General features: G+C 45.3%; 4 protein-coding genes across 6 annotated transcripts; 2 read left to right on the top strand and 2 right to left on the bottom strand.

Annotated features, from left to right (window-relative positions):
- The first annotated feature begins 523 nt into the window (after positions 1-523).
- eif2b1 (eukaryotic translation initiation factor 2B, subunit 1 alpha) lies at positions 524-3,673 on the top strand. Its single transcript, XM_047017847.1, has 9 exons — positions 524-1,230; positions 1,409-1,510; positions 1,697-1,833; positions 2,104-2,220; positions 2,495-2,607; positions 2,848-2,916; positions 3,027-3,102; positions 3,233-3,358; positions 3,473-3,673. The coding sequence occupies exons 1-9, from the start codon at positions 1,218-1,220 to the stop codon at positions 3,626-3,628; spliced, it is 909 nt and encodes a 302-aa protein (XP_046873803.1). The 5' UTR covers positions 524-1,217; the 3' UTR covers positions 3,629-3,673.
- On the bottom strand, positions 3,671-7,627 carry ddx55 (DEAD (Asp-Glu-Ala-Asp) box polypeptide 55). Its single transcript, XM_047017846.1, has 14 exons — positions 7,476-7,627; positions 7,297-7,347; positions 7,082-7,168; positions 6,889-6,980; positions 6,716-6,778; positions 6,478-6,627; positions 6,120-6,309; positions 5,944-6,026; positions 5,637-5,768; positions 5,432-5,524; positions 5,078-5,192; positions 4,801-4,969; positions 4,209-4,495; positions 3,671-4,075 (listed from the first exon to the last, which is right to left on the bottom strand). Exons 1-14 carry the CDS (start codon positions 7,581-7,583, stop codon positions 3,905-3,907), a joined length of 1,791 nt encoding a protein of 596 aa, XP_046873802.1. The 5' UTR covers positions 7,584-7,627; the 3' UTR covers positions 3,671-3,904.
- Positions 7,628-8,062: 435 nt separating this feature from the next.
- tmed2 (transmembrane p24 trafficking protein 2) lies at positions 8,063-11,540 on the bottom strand. Of its 2 annotated transcripts, XM_047017981.1 has the most exons (5): positions 11,160-11,540; positions 10,437-10,629; positions 10,199-10,216; positions 9,703-9,810; positions 8,063-9,567 (listed from the first exon to the last, which is right to left on the bottom strand). In XM_047017981.1, exons 1-5 carry the CDS (start codon positions 11,337-11,339, stop codon positions 9,443-9,445), a joined length of 624 nt encoding a protein of 207 aa, XP_046873937.1. In that variant the 5' UTR covers positions 11,340-11,540; the 3' UTR covers positions 8,063-9,442. The 2 variants fall into 2 exon arrangements, with proteins under 2 accessions (XP_046873937.1, XP_046873938.1); XM_047017982.1 differs by lacking the exon at positions 10,199-10,216 and having other exon boundaries at positions 11,160-11,538.
- A 755-nt stretch (positions 11,541-12,295) lies between these two features.
- Positions 12,296-18,685, top strand: ptpn11a (protein tyrosine phosphatase non-receptor type 11a). Of its 2 annotated transcripts, none has more exons than XM_047017990.1 (16): positions 12,296-12,554; positions 13,252-13,374; positions 13,694-13,888; positions 14,435-14,627; positions 15,123-15,242; positions 15,472-15,585; positions 15,676-15,772; positions 15,934-16,013; positions 16,404-16,562; positions 16,931-17,062; positions 17,215-17,369; positions 17,544-17,611; positions 17,798-17,949; positions 18,137-18,273; positions 18,350-18,451; positions 18,603-18,685. In XM_047017990.1, the coding sequence occupies exons 1-15, from the start codon at positions 12,541-12,543 to the stop codon at positions 18,417-18,419; spliced, it is 1,809 nt and encodes a 602-aa protein (XP_046873946.1). In that variant the 5' UTR covers positions 12,296-12,540; the 3' UTR covers positions 18,420-18,451; positions 18,603-18,685. The 2 variants fall into 2 exon arrangements, with proteins under 2 accessions (XP_046873946.1, XP_046873945.1); XM_047017989.1 differs by having other exon boundaries at positions 12,297-12,554; positions 15,934-16,031.
- The last annotated feature ends 232 nt before the right edge of the window (positions 18,686-18,917 follow it).

Here is an 18,917-nt window from a genome sequence, read left to right as displayed (position 1 = left end):
CGCCGAAAGGAGTGGGGCCAGTAGTGCCCGCAGCTGCACAGTGAAGAGAGGCGCCCTGTTTCCCCGTTGTGGGATCGGAGAACAAAGAGACTTGGAGATCACTGATCCGAGAAAAACTTTGCCTAAAACTTTGTTTCGCTGAAAGAATAGCACTCAGTTTTTTCCAGTTCAAGACGCTCCACGAGACTGTCGTTTAAAAGTACAAAATTAAAAACAACATTCCCTTCACGGTCATTGTTATATTTAGGCATTTTTCTGTTTGTATATTTAGTGCATAGATACAGGCTGTAGTAATAATTAAGAATTATGTATTTTATTAATTAATATAAAAGGTCCTATCCTAGCCTATATTACTAGAACATGAAAAATATGTTTGCTGATAGCAAAAGTACTAATAGTAGCCCTAATTAATATGCAAATTGTAATAATTGAAAACAAAATTAATACATTAAATTAATTGCTAAATGGATTAATGCAGGCCACAGCAAAATAAAATTATGTGGAGGCGGTGAATTGAGTGAGAAAAAGAAAGATAAGGCGAAATAAAAGAAGTGCTAATTGCTGTTAATTGTAATTAATTGGTATATAGCTTAGTGCTAAATATATAAGCTTACTAAGAAGTATTATTAGAGATTGACTGACAGGTGGATTGGCGGGTGAAGCAAGGGGGGAACTGCGAGAAAGACTGAGGGAAAATGGGAACAATTGCATGCGATATCAGCGTTATGGACACCTTGCTTCAACGGGCGGAAAGGTAGAAAATGAAACTTTAACGTATGTTAACAGATGGCTAAATGAGATTAGATTTAAAGTGCATTTAGAGTCTTACAAAACACTCTTGGAGTCTCGTACTATAAGAAGCAGCGAACTAAAACATTCTAACATTAACCACGATTTGGAAAATTCCATTTGGATAGCTGCATATCTTTTTTCGGGGTTTGCAGACAGTCACGTGTAGACGGTGCTGTTGCGTCATCCAATTGCGACGGGAGATGATGACAGTAAAGCGAAACGCGAATAGTTGTTTTAATTCCACGTGAATATTATCCAGTGGCCTATACAGTTATCTAGTTAATTTGTCTTCTGTCAATCATTGACGACACTAACTTTGTATACTGCTGTTGAAATATAATTAACAGCTTTGAGCTATCAATTTACTTAACCTGTGTAGTTTGGTTGTCGACAGGTGTAAGAACCTGCACATTCATTCAAAGAAAATGAACGAAGCAGGTAAGGCATTTTTTTAATCGAAATTATACTGCGCGTTTAACAGTGAAAATGAAGGTTTCCTCATGTTGTAGTCTGACCACTGTCTGTGCTTAACTGACGATTGCGTTAACATGAAAACGGGTTGATAACGGATTCGTTTGAAGTAACCCATGACTGTCTTTCCTCGGTCTCCCGTCAGAGTTGGTGGAGTACTTTAGGACTCAGATGAAGACAGACCCAGACATGGCTTCTGCCGTAGCTGCCATACGAACCTTATTGGAGTTTCTGAAGAGAGACAAAGGTCTGCATTTCATTCTCAACGCTACATAGCGAGAGATGCATACATTAGTCCGTTGCTGTACTGAAATAAGCAAAAACTGCTAGCTTGTTAATCAGACTGGTTTCTCTGAGTTGCCCCTAAGACAAGAGGACAGCCGACTGGCGTCCCAGCTAGATGAGCCTGTCCTTTTCTCTGTGCTCCCCTCAGGAGAGACGATCCAGGGTCTCAGGGAGAGTTTGAAGGGGGCGACAGCCTGCCTGACTGCGGTGGACTCTTCCGTGGCTGTGTCCTCTGGCGGCGAACTGTTCCTCCGCTTCATCAGCCTGACGTCTCTGGAACACCAGGTTTGACGATTTCCCTCCACCGGTTTTCTCATTCCGTGCCTACCAACGCCTCAATGTTTGGTGTCTGTAACTTAAAAAATGCTTTTTTCCCAGTTACATAATAGAAACCAAACCAAAAAACACACGCACACCAGATTGACACGCCCTCTTGGTTTATTGCCACATGTCTGGACATCCAGCTCAGAGAGGCAGACGCACAGGGCCAGCCCTGCAGTCCAGGCCCAGGCTGGGTCCTGGCTCAGGGCCTCACCTCCATCTTGTTTGCCTCAGGATCTGTCACGCTGCAAGAAGGTGATGGAGGAGAGAGGAGAGCTGTTCTTAGAGAAGATCTCGCTATCCAGAAGCAAGGTGGCCAAACTCTGCCACACGTTCATCAAAGACGGGGCGGTAAGGGATGTTACACAGCGATCAAAGGAAACACATTTACATTTTGTCATTTAGCAGACGCTCTTATCCAGAGCGATTTACAGTAAGTACAGGGATATTCCCCCCGAGGCAAGTAGGGTGAAGTGCCTTGCAACGTCATTTAGCACAGCCGGAATTGAACCAGCGACCTTCTGAGTACTAGCCCGATTCCCTAACCGCTCAGCCATTTGACTCCCAGTGGTTGTTTAGCGCATGACCTCATGAATCATCCTGCTTTCTCGCATTCTCCTCACAGAAAATCCTGACCCACTCCTCCTCCAGGGTGGTGCTGAGGGTGCTGGAGAAGGCTGCGGCTGAGAAGAAGCGCTTCTCTGTCTATGTCACAGAGTCCCAGCCAGACACTGCAGGGTGAAGGCACACACACACACCAGGGGCATAGCCACAAGGAGGCCTGGGGGTGCCTAGGCCCCCTAATTTACATGTCTGCCCCCCCCCCCCCCCCCCTCCCAGAAATTAAGGAATTGTTGATATAAAAAAGAGAGATTGTGTCCCCTTCATTTTAAGATGGGGACCCCCCACCCAAAATACAATTCTGGCTACGGCCGACATACTCTCTTTCAGTCCTTCTCTGATATGCGTGTTCCCCAGGTGGCAGATGGCAGATGCCTTGAGAAAACTCAACGTTCCTGTGACTGTAGTTCTAGATGCTGCCGTGGGGTAAGGTTTCCATTCACGATTTTCAGTTCCCTCAGTCCTTACCGCTAGCTATAGACAAGAGCCTTTAAAGCAGTTTTCTCCTGTCATTTACTTGGTGTCTCTGTTCGTAGGTATGTCTTAGAGAAGGTGGACCTGGTCATCGTCGGTGCAGAAGGAGTCGTGGAGAGCGGAGGCATCATCAACAAAGTGCGTGTGGGGACAGATGTTCTTAACAGCCCAGATTACTGGAACACTAGGAGTCACTGCCGTTCACATTGACAGTGTCGTGCCTGTGGTGAAGCTGCTTTCCACCAGCTGTGTTTCTCCTTCCTTGTAGATTGGCACCTATCAGATGGCTCTGTGCTCCAAAGCCCACAACAAGCCCTTCTACGTCGTAGCGGAGAGCTTCAAGTTCGTCCGCCTGTATCCCCTCAACCAGCAAGACGTCCCAGACAGATTCAAGGTAAAAAGTAGACTGACTGGCGGGCTGCACATCTGATCGTGACGTTTCTGCGTGTCGTTCTGATGTCCTCTTCTCTTTCTCTCTCCCCCCCAACCTTAACCCCCCCCCCGACAGTACAAGGCAGACACACTGAGGACCGTCCAGAACCTGTCGGAGGAGCACCCTATGACTGACTACACCCCGCCCTCCCTCATCACCCTCCTCTTCACCGACCTGGGGGTCCTCACCCCCTCCGCTGTCAGTGACGAACTCATCAAGCTTTATTTATAACTGTGCCTCGCGACATCAAAATAAAATAAATTCCAAAAGGGACAAGGGGTTGTAAAAACATGTTTGGGTCTTGAATCGATGGTCACAACAGGTCACGTGTATCTACACAAATGTCGGAAATAAGTTTACAGAAAACCTATGAAGTACATGGATTAAAGAAAATTCATCCTGCAAGATTCATTCACCAGATGTGGCACAAGAGACTTTATATAACAACACTGTAAAATGTAGGTGCGCCAGTCCATATTTAGGTAGAGGAACCACAGGCGCGCGTTGTCATTTGCTCTCCTCTTCCTGTGAGGGTCCTGGAGTCTTGCGGTGACTCTTCTGCCCAACTGTCACCTGCTTTTCAAAGTCCTCTTCGCTAATCTGTCCTTTCTTCAGTTTCTTGAGCAGACGGGTGTCGTTCAACAGCTCCTTCATGTCCTCGTCGTCTACATCTGGGCCCTGCAGAGAGATTCAATTCATTTGGTTTAACGTAACCCGTTTACATTCAAGGAAACAGCAAGTCAGTCCCATTAAAACACGCAACGAGCATACTAAACATGTAATGGAATGACTAAATAGTACGCAAAAATACCTCTTGAAGTTTTCTTTTGGCAGCCGTCTTTCTCCTGCGGTCCTTCTTGTTCTTCTGTTTGGACCAGGCAGTGTTCTTGATGAACTTCTTCCTAGGCGCAGGTGTCCTCTCCTTCAGCTCTGCCAGCATCTTCTGCCTTAGTTTCTCCCTGTTCTTGTCCTTGTAGCGGATGGTGTTTGTGTCGAGGGTGGTCTCACCGAACTCTGGGAAATGCCTGCCCTTCAGTTCAGGCATCTTGGGCATGCGTAGGAGGGCGAAACCACGGGCCAGCAAGGCAAAGTCCAGATCTGACCAATGACAGCAGTAAAATGTCACTTACATTTAGTCATTTAGCAAACACTCTTAACCAGAGCGACTTACAGTAGGTACAGGGAAATTCCCCAAGGCAAGTAGGGTGAAGTGCCTTTCCCAAGGACACAACGTCATTTTGCACGGCCGGGAATCAAACCCAGAACCTTCTGCTAAATAGCCCTATTCCCTAACTGCTCAGCCATCTGACCCCCCATGACATAATTCAAAAGTAACATTCTTCCAAGCTGAATATACCAGGAACTGACAGCGTGCCTGTTTTAGTCGACGAGCTATTTTTCACCTTTGACCCTGAAGATCAGGCTGCACTCGTGTTTGGCGTAGCCCTGGACGTAGGAAACGAAGGCTCTCATGCCTCTGTCAAACATGGCGCGGTCAGCCTGCGCCATGACTTTCACCTTGGGCAGCACGTCCACCACGTCTCTGACAGGTGCCATCCTCTGCAGGGGGCACTGGGGAGGGCACAGGGAGGGTTCAAGACTTCCAATAAGAACTGAGTTAAAGTTATAAAATAAAATGATAAATGACCCTGGAAGTAAAAGCTATCCTACAAAAAGTACTTTCTGATTGATGGACAGGAAGTTGACATACGACTCCTCCATCGGAAGGAGGAAAACGAGGGCGTTGCCTTGGTTACCAATACGCGCTGTGCGTCCGCACCGATGCACGAAGGCACTAAGGGAGGGAGGGGAAATATAAGTGACCGTCACTTCTTCATGTGCCACACATAAGAGTAATGTACAGTACAGTAACATGACAACTGATTATTATGAAAGTAATTAATAGGTCCGATATACAGTTGAAGAATCCGTATATCGGACCTATTGATTACTTTCATAATGATCAGTTGTCATAACTGCATGTGTTTAAATTCTGCTCTGCCTAGCCAGCATACTTATGTCATTTAACTATACCTTGCACTACTTGGAGGGTCATACTGCAGTACCCAGTTGACTTCTGGGATATCAATGCCTCTGGCCATCACATCGGTACACACGACAATTCCGCTGTAACACAACAAAAGTTAGTAGTGCAGTTGTTGTTGCACTAGTAAAAAAATTTTTTTTAAAACATCACAGTCATTTATGAAACAACCTAACACAATTGTTTACCCCATACCTTTTCATCGTTCGAAAGTCTGCAAAGATCTTGTTGCGTTTGTGCTTCATTTTGCCATGAATGCAGTAGATGGTGACATTCTTAATGAGGGCCTCCAGGGCTCTGCCAAAGTACTCCACACAAGCACAGGTACTGAGGAACACAGAGACAGAACAGTCAGCGATGAAGCACAGGTACTGAGGAACACAGAGACAGAACAGTCAGCGATGAAGCACAGGTACTGAGGAGGACAGAGACAGAACAGTCAGGGATGTCCATATCAGGGAGATCTCCACACACACGACTGACAGAGGGGCCTGGCACTTACCTAACAAAAACCAGCTGCTTCTCGTGCTTGTGTTGTCGTAGAAACGCTACCAGGTTGTTAAACTTGTCCTCCGTTCTACAGATCTGCGTGACAAAACGACGGAGAGCGCTTAAAAACTTAGACCTGGCGTACGACCCGTGAAGCGGTTCCTCTGGCGTCATGGTTTTCCTACTCACGGTGTAGTAATTACAGAGCCTGGCAGGGGTTTTCTGCATGCTGGTGGCCGCCACGCCCTTCTCCTTCACGGCGATGCGTACGGGGTTCCTGAGGCCGGCTCTCACTAGCTTCTCCAGCTCCTGGGTCTGAGTGGCCGAAAAGAGGCCTGTTCGTCTCTGCTTCGGCAGCAGGCCCAGGATGGTGTTCAGGCTACAGAGGAGGAAAGAAAGACACACACACACACAAATAAAGAAGTTTGAATGAATAACAGTACGACTGGCCCCAGTGTGCCCCTCAGCATGCCCCCCAGCGTGCCACCTTCCCCCTGACCCCCTCACACCCTCTGTTGAAATGGTCTGGAACCTCCCCTGGTCGTACCTGGCCTCGAAGCCCATATCCAGCAGTCTGTCTGCCTCATCCAGCACCAGAACGTCCAGGCTCTTTACGGAGCTGGCCAGGTCCAAACCATCGGCTTTTCTACGGAACATGTCTTCCAGTCGACCCGGAGTTGCAATCACTATGTTGGCCCTGGAAAAGAGCAGAGCACATTGCTGACATTTGTTGAGAGGCCCGGTGTTAAAGTCACTCCCAGTGGGGTCACAGAGCGTATCCTCACCCCTGTTCCTTGAACTTTTCCACGTCATCAATAGGGTTGCTTCCACCTATCAACAAAATCTGTCTGGAAAAAGAGAACTTTGATGAAAATCTAACCCTGGATGTTTTTTGTGTCAACTAAACTCGGGTTTTTATATGTAAACGATGTACATTCTCACAAGACTCTCCACCTACTTGAATTGTGGAAATTTCTGGATGAACTGCCCTATCACCTCGCTGATCTGAAGGGCTAGTTCTCGGGTCGGGGTGATGACCAATGCACCAACCTGACAGCAGAAATATACAACAGCAGAGTAATGATTTATCTGGCAGATACTGAGGCAGCCGCTTTGATGCTTTAACGATTGTGCTATGATTCAAAGTTTACCTGCAATTTCTTCAGTTTCTCTTCTCGCTTTAGAAGAATTTCTATAATAGGAATAACAAAAGCGAGTGTCTTCCCACTTCCAGTCACCTGTCAAGGCATGGGAAAACTTTGAGTAACAGTTACCTCAGACACGCTTTTCACTCATAACACAATTACTACTGACTCGTGGATGCAGACTGTATAACTGATACAAACAGAAAATAATGCTCACTTACCGCCTCGGCAGCGACATCTTTATTGCACATGAAGAGCGGAATACAGGCAGACTGGAAATGAAAAGTAAAGTGTTGTATGTTGTTTAAGAAAGGTAACTACTGTGGTCGAGTCACTGAGGCAGAATACATGTATACGCTTTGTCCGTTCAAAAGTAAATGTAAATGTTAAATGTAAATACCTGAACAGGTGTCATAAAAGTAAACCCTAACTCGTCGAGGGTTTCCATTATGCTGTCGTTCAGTTTAACAGGTAAACTATCCCATTTTCCATCAGTGGTGTTTTCCATATTGGAACTCTACAGCCCATCCACGTTGTTAGCTTTTCCTGTACGTCGATATTTAAAATCCGGGTTGGAACATAGTACCGCTGTTCCGGAGAATTGAGTTCCACAAATAAACTATTGTACTGTACGAGAAGTAAGCAAGTCGGTGTTATAATTTTAGGACACTCATCTTTCATTAATTATTTTACAGTGATCATAATGAGTAATACGTTTCATCTATACACCAGTCTCTTACACAGAGAACACAGGGGGAACAGATTTCCTTGGAAGCCTGAGGAAAGTGGTTCCCCCCCTGTATATTACTGTCTGGCCATTTATAAATCAATACAGTGATACTGGTGATGTATGTTACTGTGATCATTATGTATAGCAAGTTTCATCTATACATCAGTTTTTTACACTGAGAACACAGGGGGAACAGAGTTCCCTGGGGGAACAGATTTCCCTGGAGGTCTGAGGAACATCACACATGAAACCACAAATTAAAGAATATTGTATTTATTGTTTAGGAAACCAGGATCATTTTCCACAGACAAGCATTTAACTTTCAAATTGTATTGATCCATTTTGCATTGATGAGTCAAATTGACCTAATTTCTCCTCAGTAGTCTCTCCCGTTCGGAGGTGACTGTGCATTAAGCAGAAATGCCTGAGCTCACCAGAAAAAGTCAATTACAAAATTGGGACATATTCACTAAAATACAACATTAAGGGTGTAAAGATGTAACATGTAAAGACAATATACCAGAAAACACCACCCTCTGTATTATCTTCTAATATTACAGCATGAATGTTGTATCTAACTGGATATGTACCAGAAAATCAAAAGTACAAAACCGCTTACCATCACATAAATTAGATTCCCGCCCCCACCCTAAATTGTCCAAAAAAAATAAAAAGCAACTAAAGCGAGCTTGCACTCTTAACATAGTTTTGGCCCCTCCCCCTACACCAAATCATAACCTATTGTAAAGCACCTCAATTCTGATCCAAAGAACTCACAGATGTTATAAACTAAAAGGTTCCATGTAAAGTTCATTAGTGGAAGTTGGTGTAGCTTTAGAATAGTCAGTCTTTTTCTAGGATAAGAATGGACAAACAATACAATCAACTAATCCATCTGAAGCAAAGTGAGTTGTAATGTTTTCCTTTTTTTTTCAGTGTGTACACACACACACACGCATACACACACACACATTCAAAAGAAACATTATGTGCCATGGATGGATAATTATGATTCAACAAAATTGCTAAAATCAATTAGGCCTGTGTCATAAGACTGACAAAATCAAAATGCATCTGTTAGTCTAGGGCTCATTGAGTCGGGTGCTACACAGTACATTGCAAAACTATAACGAAAAATGTAGGCTAACAAAAAAAAATGCCTGAAACTATGGTAACACAACATCTGAATGAGCCTCAGAAAGGGGGATGTCTCAGGTCTGAACTGAACATGAATGACTTAGGACATGGCAATCATTCTTCTCTGACATTTGCATTTATTATCAGCGTTTTCGTCTTTTTGCCTTCATTTTACCACGTGAGCGTTTAAGTCTATCGGATAATAGTGACAGAAAGCCAACCAAAAAGTGGAAAAGCAAATAAACAGCATCATGACTAAAAACAGATCATCAAAATGGACCTAATTTGAAAGATCTTTAAAAAGTCCCAAATTCAAAATGCAACAGTAACAACCATGAAAACCAAAAGGGGTAAAAAATTAACATAAAACGTCCAATTGTACTCAAATATATTTACTGAAAAAATGCCAGTCTCGTATCCATGGTGTAACTAGACATCTTGGCAGGTGTTCTGGAGAGTGACGGTGGAATAGGAACACATTTAGGGAACGTTTTTACATGTTACACCACTCGCCGCACTTCGAAGAACCTCTTCAGGTAGTAAATCTGTCCAAGCGTCATGGCGACAAGGACCAGAGCTTCGAAGAACGACCACAGCACCACTCTGCTGTTTGTGTTGTCGTTGACTTAAAAAAAAAAAAAAAAAAAAAAAAAAAAGAGAAATATGAATATTTGGAAAACGTTATTAACAAGATACAATGCAAAGCCAACCAAGCAGGAGTGTGTTTTTGTGTGTGTTGTTGTTGATGTGTGTTACTAACTTGCTCGATGTATTCTCTCTCGGACCTCCATGTACTCCTGCTCATGCTTGACTGCTGTCATGGCAACAGCCAGCTCGTTGATCATCTCTTCTAGCTTGTTCTGATGAGCTGGAATATAATATGTATATAAATTTGTATTTTATTTATCAACCAATGAGGATCAGAGTAGTAACACATTCTGAAGAACATTACATGCAGTCAACACTTGACTCAAACGCACGGCTGATATCAAAACGAACGCCAGTTCAAAATGACAGCACACACAGTGCCCGATTCACGTTAAAAGAAAACGGTTTTGTAAGTCACACTAATGCGAAGCCCACAGTAGCGTAGACACCCTTTATCCTCACACCATTCCCAGTGTACAGTCAATTATTAGTGCACACATCCTGTATGCTACATTACAGGGACAACTCATCAAACATGGGTTAGAGGAAAACAGTGCATTTCAAGCCCTCAGTTCAGAGCGTTGCCGTGGAGAGTTGCCGTGGCCTACCATCCCAGTTGTCTCCACCTGAGAGGAGGCAAAAGGCCCCCCACATCACATTAAAGCACAAAACAAGAATATATTTAACACCAGTCAAAAAAAACTAAGATATTTTCTGAAAAGTTTGGGAAAAAGTAACATTTGAATGTGAAATTATGAAAAATGCTTTTCATTATTAAAAAGTATGACAATTAGGCCACACACACACACACACACACACACACACACACACACACACAACACACACCCTCTGTCTCCATGTCCTGTCCTTTGGGGGCCTCTCCAATGTCAATTGTGAACATGACAATCTTGGGCGTCATGGTGGACATCTTGTTGCTGAAGCAGAACTTGTATATTCCATCCATGTGTGCTGCAACAGAGTATTTCCCACTCGACTCTCTGTCTCCTTTGTAAATCTGTTTACCGTCGGGCCCTGTAATCTGAATAGGGAGCAAATATATGTATTTAAAAAGATCCATGGAAATCAATTTCTCCAAAGTATGTAGTAGCTTAACATATGTGTCATATGTTGGGATATTTGTAAGTAGTCTGTCTTAAATTACATTTGATTATGACAATACTTATAGGACCAAAAGTCCGACAGCTGTCAGTAGTCTGAAAGCCAAACTTAAAATGCCAGCCAGTTAGGTTAGATTTGACAGGTACAGTAAGCTCACACACTGTCACTGAATCTGGTCAAAAGAAATGTTTCAAATAAACACGTAAACTTAAGTATAACCTGGAAAGCTAGATACATCACTAGCTTCTAGTCAACCAAATTGCTCACAATGTGTAGTATTTTGTAGATAACCAGCTCTAGCTTGGTTAGCTGCTGTCTGGTCTGTAGCTAGCTAGCACTAGCACGTAACCAATGAAACGATGACATTAGCCTGCTAGCACTCTCTAGCTCACATTTAGACCGCTGTCAATTCAACGTTTGGTGTAATTGCTTCAAGCGAACGCATTTCACCTCAACGTCGATGTCCAAGAAACCTCCTTCGGCAACTTCGAACATCAGGCCCATCTTGGTCCCTGAGTTCACCCGTTCAAAGAAGCACTCTTCGGCATGGGCGTCTATGCTAACAAAGTAGCCGGACGCTGTGGCAGACAAGACGGCAAGAAGGACAACGAGTTCCGAAACAGTGAACATATTTGTATCTTAGCTATCGTTACGTGGTGGTTATAAATGTACTGTATGACTGTGTCTCCAAATATCCCATATGATATGAATAACAAAACCAGTACACTCTCCCCCAAAACGCTCGATTGTATACGTTGGCGAGTGTACACTTCCTAGCTAGGTAGATAGCTAGCTAGCCAGGGCTTCAGGGAGACTGCCACGTAAGGATTTAGACGGTAAGCATTGAGGAACAAATTGAGTGCGACCTGATCTGCGCTTGACAAATTTCTGAGTTGAGTCAGAAATCAAAGTACAGTTTTGTTTGAGGTATCCACAAACAATTGGCATGAGAGAATATAGTTTCATATTGTGTAAATAATCGATTTACCCCACCCTAAATGCATACTAAGTCAAAATGTGTATTTCTGACAGTCTGAATTATGTTATTTTCTATTTCTGTTAGAGAAGCCTGTTATATGTTTTGTTTGATTAAAATATTTCGATTTTGTATGGTTTAATCACAGTATTTAAATAAGGCTGAATAGTTTATAGTAACATGGGACAATCATGTGTTATAAATGTGTTTTATGTTCTCGTTTGTCTATGAGTCTGTACTTAATAGTAATATGTTTAAAAACACTTTACTCCAATCAGTACTAGAATGTTTCCACGGCAGTCTTAAGAAAGACAATTGACAATCAAATATGACATTGCATGATTCATTTTTCTTATTTATTTTTCTATTATTATTATTGTATTACTATTATTCGTATAATGATATATATATTTGTTTTTACTATAATGTATACTGTAGGGTTATGCTCAATATCTGCAATGTTAGTATATATTTCTGTGTTGCCTGTTCGTAAATGTGTCCGTTTTCTTTCAACAAGAAAAAAAAAGCCAACAAAAAAAAGGAAAAAAAGAAGCGAAAAAAATTGTCAGCTCTGCCGGAGCGCTTGCGCAGAAGTGAAACGTCTGTTTTGTCGCATGTTTGCTGACGTCCAACAGTCGACTTGCACTAAAGTCTCCGGGGCTGAAGGCCTAGGGACTTTTTGTTGCTGTTGAAAATTCCAACAAATGCCCGTGTTTTCGTACCCGTTTTGAGCGGGTCATCGTCTATATGAAGCATTCGTGCCTTGTGTTGACTGCGAAATAAGAGTACGATAGTAGTCGGAGAAGCCAGCTGGTTGTAGGAAGTCACTGCTAGGAAGCTGCGAGGACTGACAAAATGACATCTCGGAGGTAACGTTTAGGAGGGCTGACCATGGAAAACAATGTCTGGTGCTTAGCTAGCAAGCTAGCTTACCATCCACAACACTATCATTGATTGCAACAATATTAGCAAGATGTGTGGGCTAGCTATCTGATATAGATGGTTTATACCAGACCTTTATGTCCCACTTTAAGTCGTGTTTTGACAGTCATTTCGTGGCGGTTAATGATTTTTTTCCCCAATCTGTTTTAGCTAGCTAGAAGTCATTTCAGACTAGTAACTGCCAGTATACGTGAATATTATACCAAATGTATCACAGGTCTAGCGACCAAAACCTATAACTAGCTAGCTAGCAATATTGGCTATGGCTATCTTATTGACATACGGTCATGCATTTGCAAGCTGTGTTCTTTATGGTCATGTAAATATCTGTTCCAAAAGATGCACAGATGACGTATTCGATGCATAATATTCTGAGCTGAAGCTGGCAAACTTAAGCTAGGGAGTTACTGATTAATTAGTTAAGTTGAATAAACATACGTTAATAGGATGTCCCTCACTTCTACGAGATACACCTAAACAGAACAGACTACTGTCATCTCTAAGTAGTCCTGGCTTGTTCACGACCAGGTAGTGTTGACTGCTTCACAACGTGTCAGACATGCGCCTTCTTATATTCCCGCTGACCACTATTTTATATCGTTTGTCTTTTTTGTTGTTGCAAAGGTGGTTCCACCCAAACATCACGGGTGTCGAGGCTGAGAATCTTCTGTTGACCAGAGGAGTTGATGGAAGCTTTCTGGCCCGGCCTAGCAAGAGTAACCCTGGAGACTTCACCCTCTCAGTCCGGTGAGTACAGGGGTAGACTAACAGCACCCTCTGACTGTCTTTGAGGTTGGTAAATTCGGGTTTATTCAGTTGGTCATTCATTATAAAAACCTAACTGTTAACCTATGGCTTCTAGTTAGTTCAGTTATCCCTATTCATCACTGCTTCTGTTCAGCAATGATGCCTTACTTAAGTCTCTTGAAAAGGCGCCATATAAAACAACGTTATTATTATTATGAATTGGTCATTTGGGGGGCGGGGTTGAAACTTAGTCCACTCATTCCATCACGGACAGTACTGCAGTGTCTTAGTTGGAACATTGTGATGTTCTTCTCTCTAGGAGGAACGGCGCTGTCACCCACATCAAGATCCAGAACACAGGGGACTATTATGACCTGTACGGGGGAGAGAAGTTTGCCACGCTGGCCGAGCTGGTGCAATACTACATGGAGCACCATGGGCAACTGAAGGAGAAAAACGGCGACGTCATCGAGCTCAAGTACCCGCTCAACTGTGCCGACCCCACTTCAGAACGGTGAGTGGAGGGGGGGATGAGTTATCCAATTATCCTTCTCTAGTCGTTAAAAAAAAACTATAGAAGCACTAAACATGATGTGAATGCAATATTAAGGAGATGTTTTGTGCAGTGAACTGGGGTACGTGTGGTTTGATGTTAGAATCTTTTAGATTCCATGGAGTGTGGTATATAGGAATACCGTTTCCACAGTACTACAGATTGAAAGTCTTTTCGATTCGCTGTTTTAACCGAAGCAGTTATTCATCTGTAAAGTGGAACATGCTTCATACCTGTGTTGGAGTCAGGTGGCTGAGTGGTTAGGGAATCGGGCTAGTAATCTGAAGGTTGCCAGTTCGATTCCCGGATGCAAAATGACGTGTCCTTGGGCAAGGTACTTCACCCTACTTGCCTCGTGGGGAATGTCCCTGTACTTGCTGTAAGTCGCTCTGGATAAGAGCGTCTGCTACATGACTAAATGTAAATGTAAGTCCCGGTTGAATTGATTTGGAACATGTGCTTGAGAAGCAGGCGTGTTGCTTGACCGTGGTCTCCTCTCTTCCTCAGGTGGTTCCACGGCCACCTGTCTGGCCGGGAGGCCGAGAAGCTGCTGACGGAGAAGGGGAAGAACGGCAGCTTCCTGGTGCGGGAGAGCCAGAGTCACCCCGGGGACTTTGTCCTCTCCGTCCGCACGGGGGACGACAAGACGGACAGCAGCGACAGCAAACCCAAAGTGACGCACGTCATGATCCGCTGCAAGGTGCCACGTTTACCGTCTCTGTCTTCTCTTTCTCTCTGTCTTCTCTTTCTGTCTCTGTCTCTCTTTCTGTCTCTGTCTCTCTTTCTCTTTTTTCTCCTCCTCCCTGAAGCCCAGCTTGAGAAAATGCAGGTGTTTGTTACAAAATGTTGTAGCAATAACGAGATTGTAATGTTGCATTCTTATTTGACTATAAATAGAGATTTTGCACATGGCCTTGAATTCAGGGAAGGCAGTGGGTAGTTGTTGTGATGACCTCATCAAGGTTCTGCACCATCCAGCTATCTCCTTGCTGTTTCGAGCTAGAGTCCTCATGTCATATATAGAGCTGTTTGAAGTTCACCCAGTGACCTATTGACCTGGGAAAGACAGATTTCAAGTTTTACAAAAAATGTTGCCAGTCAACAAATGAGTCATAACAGTAGTGGCGTGTGTCACGTATGGTCGTAGTACAGCAGCGCGTTTCAACCTCTGTCCTGTTTCTTTGTGGTTTGTCAGCCTGACCTGAAGTACGACGTGGGCGGGGGGGAGAAGTTTGACTCTCTCACTGACCTGGTGGAGCATTACAAGAAGAACCCCATGGTGGAGACCCTGGGCACAGTGCTGCAGCTCAAACAGGTACAGTCTCAGTCCTGTGTTGTCAACAAGACTCAAATCTATTGTATAGAAAAATAAATTGAAAAGAAACATATTTATAATCATTTTTATAAATTTTTGAAAAGAAAAAAAAATACATATATAATTTTGTACTTTTGAACCACCATGTGGAGTTTTACAAACGTCTTTGAAGTGGCCTTTAGTTGCGTGAGCCGTCTTGTCATAGCTGTGATGATTCCTCCCCTCCCAGCCCCTCAACACCACGCGCATTAACGCTGCCGAGATCGAGAGCAGGGTGAGGGAGCTCAGCAAGCTGGCCGAGGCCACAGACAAGGTCAAACAGGGCTTCTGGGAGGAATTTGAGGTAAGAAACACCGCTAGCAAATGGAGCGCTTAGCGAGAAGTCCCATCCGTGCTCGGTGTTGACTAACAGCCCGTCTCCCCTGGTCCTCAGACCCTACAACAGCAGGAGTGTAAGCTTCTGTACAGCCGTAAGGAGGGCCAGAGAGCAGACAACAAGAACAAAAACCGATACAAGAACATCCTACCCTGTGAGAACAAGCCTCCCTGTTCCTGCAATCTTACTCTACTTCCTGTCTGTCTACTTCCTGTCTGTCTACTTCCTGTCTGTCTACTTCCTGTGTGTGAAGGTGTTTATGCGAGGCGGAGCGGGTACATATGAATGATATTCCTCCTCTCTCTCCTCCTCCAGTCGACCATTCGCGCGTGGAGCTGAAAGATGGGGATGCAAATGACCCGGGCTCTGACTATATTAATGCCAACATCATCACGGTAGTAAATGAAACCATGGTAAACTCTCTTCATCCTCAACACACACACACAGACACACACACACACACAAACGTATCGATGCATTGTGGTCTTCCCACCATGACAATCCCAGAGCCTTTGTCCACGTGTTAGAGAAACGTAATATCCCGTACAATTTGTAAACTGGTCAAACCCTTGTCTTAACCACTGCCTCTAACACCAGTCACCATAGCTCAACCTGTGTGTATCTGTTACCCGAGTCCTGTTGTTTTGTCGAGCGAGCGTGTTTTAACGCGTCGAGCGAGCGTGTTTTAACGCGTCGAGCGAGCGTGTTTTAACGCGTCGAGCGAGCGCGTTTTAACGCTTCGAGCTAGCGTGTTTTAACGCGGCGCCTCGTCTTTGTGTGTGCAGCCGGACGGCGAGTCCAAGTTGACCAGCGGCCGGCTGAAGAAGAGCTACATCGCCACGCAGGGCTGCCTGCAGAACACCATCAGCGACTTCTGGAGGATGGTCTTCCAGGAGAACTCCCGGGTCATCGTCATGACGACCAAGGAAGTGGAACGGGGGAAGGTAAACGGCCCCCTCGTTCTTGCGGACGACGTTCGTTTCGAAACGATGTGTCTCCTCTCTGTATTTCACGAAGGAGATACTGGCTGACATATGGGGGGCGGGGGGGGGGGGAGTAGAATGCAGTCATGACCATGTTCTGTAGGGTCAGATGGCTGAGTGGTAAGGGAATCGGGCTATTAATCACAAGGTTGCCGGTTTGATTTCCATCCGTGTCACTTGACGTTGTGTCCTTGGGCAAGGCACTTCACCCTAATTGCCTTGGGGGGGGGGGATTTCCCTTGTACTTACTGTAAGTCGCTCTGGATAGGAGCGTCTGCTAAATGACTACATGTAAATGTTCTGAGTGATCCGCCGCTGTGTTCCCGCAGAGTAAGTGTGTGAAGTACTGGCCTGACGTGTCGGCTCTGAAGGAGTACGGAGCCATGCGGGTCCGCAACGTCAAGGAGACCGCCGCCCACGACTACATCCTACGAGAACTCAAACTGTCCAAGGTTGGACAGGTACGACTCACAGCTCTGTCCAGCCCTACACTGTGTGTGTGTGAGAGAGAGAGAGACAGGCGTGTGTGTGTGAGACAGGTGTGTGAGACAGGCGAAGTGAGACTTGTGTGTCTGTGTGTGTGACTAACGTCTGGCCGGCGTGTGTTACCCAGGGCAACACGGAGCGCACCGTGTGGCAGTACCACTTCAGGGCGTGGCCGGACCACGGCGTGCCCACTGACCCTGGAGGAGTGCTGGACTTCCTGGAGGAGGTCAACCTGAAGCAGGAGAGCATCCTGGAGTCTGGGCCCATAGTGGTGCACTGCAGGTACACACACACACACATCCACTAACCCTGGAGTCTGGGCCTATAGTGGTGCACTGCAAGTACAAACACACACACACAGTACCCTGGATGCCAATTGAAATACGAAGCTATCCATACATCGATAGAAATATCCAGTTGTTTCCTCAGAGCAGTGTTTTGTGTTGTGTGCTGCAGCGCTGGGATTGGCAGGACGGGCACGTTCATAGTCATCGACATCCTCATCGACGTCATCCGAGAAAAAGGTATGTGAACCCTAACCCATCGCTCGTCCTGAACACGGCGACAAAGGTATAAGCTGGATGGGGCCAGGAGAAGCCTTTATTAAATGCTCTGCGTGTGTGTGTACTGTGTGTGTGTACTGTGTGTGTGTGTGTGTGTGTACTGTGTGTGTGTGTGTACTGTGTGTGTGTACTGTGTGTGTTGTGAAGGGGTGGACTGTGACATAGACGTCCCTAAAAGCATCCAGATGGTTCGATCGCAGCGCTCTGGGATGGTGCAGACTGAGGCTCAGTATCGCTTCATCTACATGGCCGTGCAGCACTACATAGAGACACTGCAGCGTCGCATCGAGGAAGAACAGGTGTGTGTGTGTGTGTGTGCATGCTCATGTGTATTTACTTTAGAGAAAATGACATCATTGTTAAACCAGGTGGGTCCATTGAAAACCTATTCTCATTTCCAGTCACAACCTGTGGTCGTTCAAAGTCATTCTTTATTGATTCGACTTCTTTTCTCCCTCTCCCCAACCGGCCGTGTCGGGGACGCAGAAGAGTAAGATTAAGGGGCGCGAGTACACCAACATCAAGTACTCTCTGTCTGACCTGACCGCTGGAGATCAGAGCCCCCTGCCCCCCTGCACCCCCCTGCCCCCCTGCACCCCCCTCCCCACGCCCACCTGCACAGAGTGAGTGCCCTCACACACACACACCATAAAGCTTTGATGGAGGAGTCTGATGTGTGTGTGTGTGTGTGTTCTGTAGGATGAGGGAGGACTCTTCTAGAGTGTATGAGAATGTGGGATTGATGCAGCAGCAGAAAAGCTTCAGATGAGATTCGACCCCTTTATGCTGTCCCAGTTCCAGGTGAGCATATGGAAGGAGCTGTTATCTAGTAGTGTCTCTCCCTTACTCTCTTTCCCTCTCCCTTTCTCTCTCTCCCTTTTTCTCTGTTTTTCTTTAGCTTATTCTCTCTCCTTTTTCTTTCGTTTATGCTTGTTTTGTCTCCCCTCTGCAGGAACCAGAACGAGTTTGTTTGCAAGCTGCACCTTAACTCCTGAGACATCGTCATGACGATGACACGGAATGATGGACAACATAGAAACAACATGAGAGCGATCAGTGACCAGCGAGGAGTTCACCTCTCCTCATCCTCCTCCTTCCCCCCTCCTCGTCCTCTTCCCCCCTCCTCCTCTTCCCCCTCCTCCTCCTCTTCCCCCCTCCTCCTCTTCCCCCCTCCTCCTCTTCCCCCTCCTCCTCCTCTTCCCCCTCCTCCTCTTCCCTCCTCCTCCTCTTCCCCCCTCTTCCTCCTTCCCCCCTCCTCCTCCTCTTC

The sequence above is a fragment of the Hypomesus transpacificus genome, unplaced genomic scaffold, assembly GCF_021917145.1.
Source record: "Hypomesus transpacificus isolate Combined female unplaced genomic scaffold, fHypTra1 scaffold_84, whole genome shotgun sequence".
Classification (NCBI taxonomy): domain Eukaryota; kingdom Metazoa; phylum Chordata; class Actinopteri; order Osmeriformes; family Osmeridae; genus Hypomesus; species Hypomesus transpacificus.
This window is presented reverse-complemented; position numbering and strand designations above follow the sequence as displayed.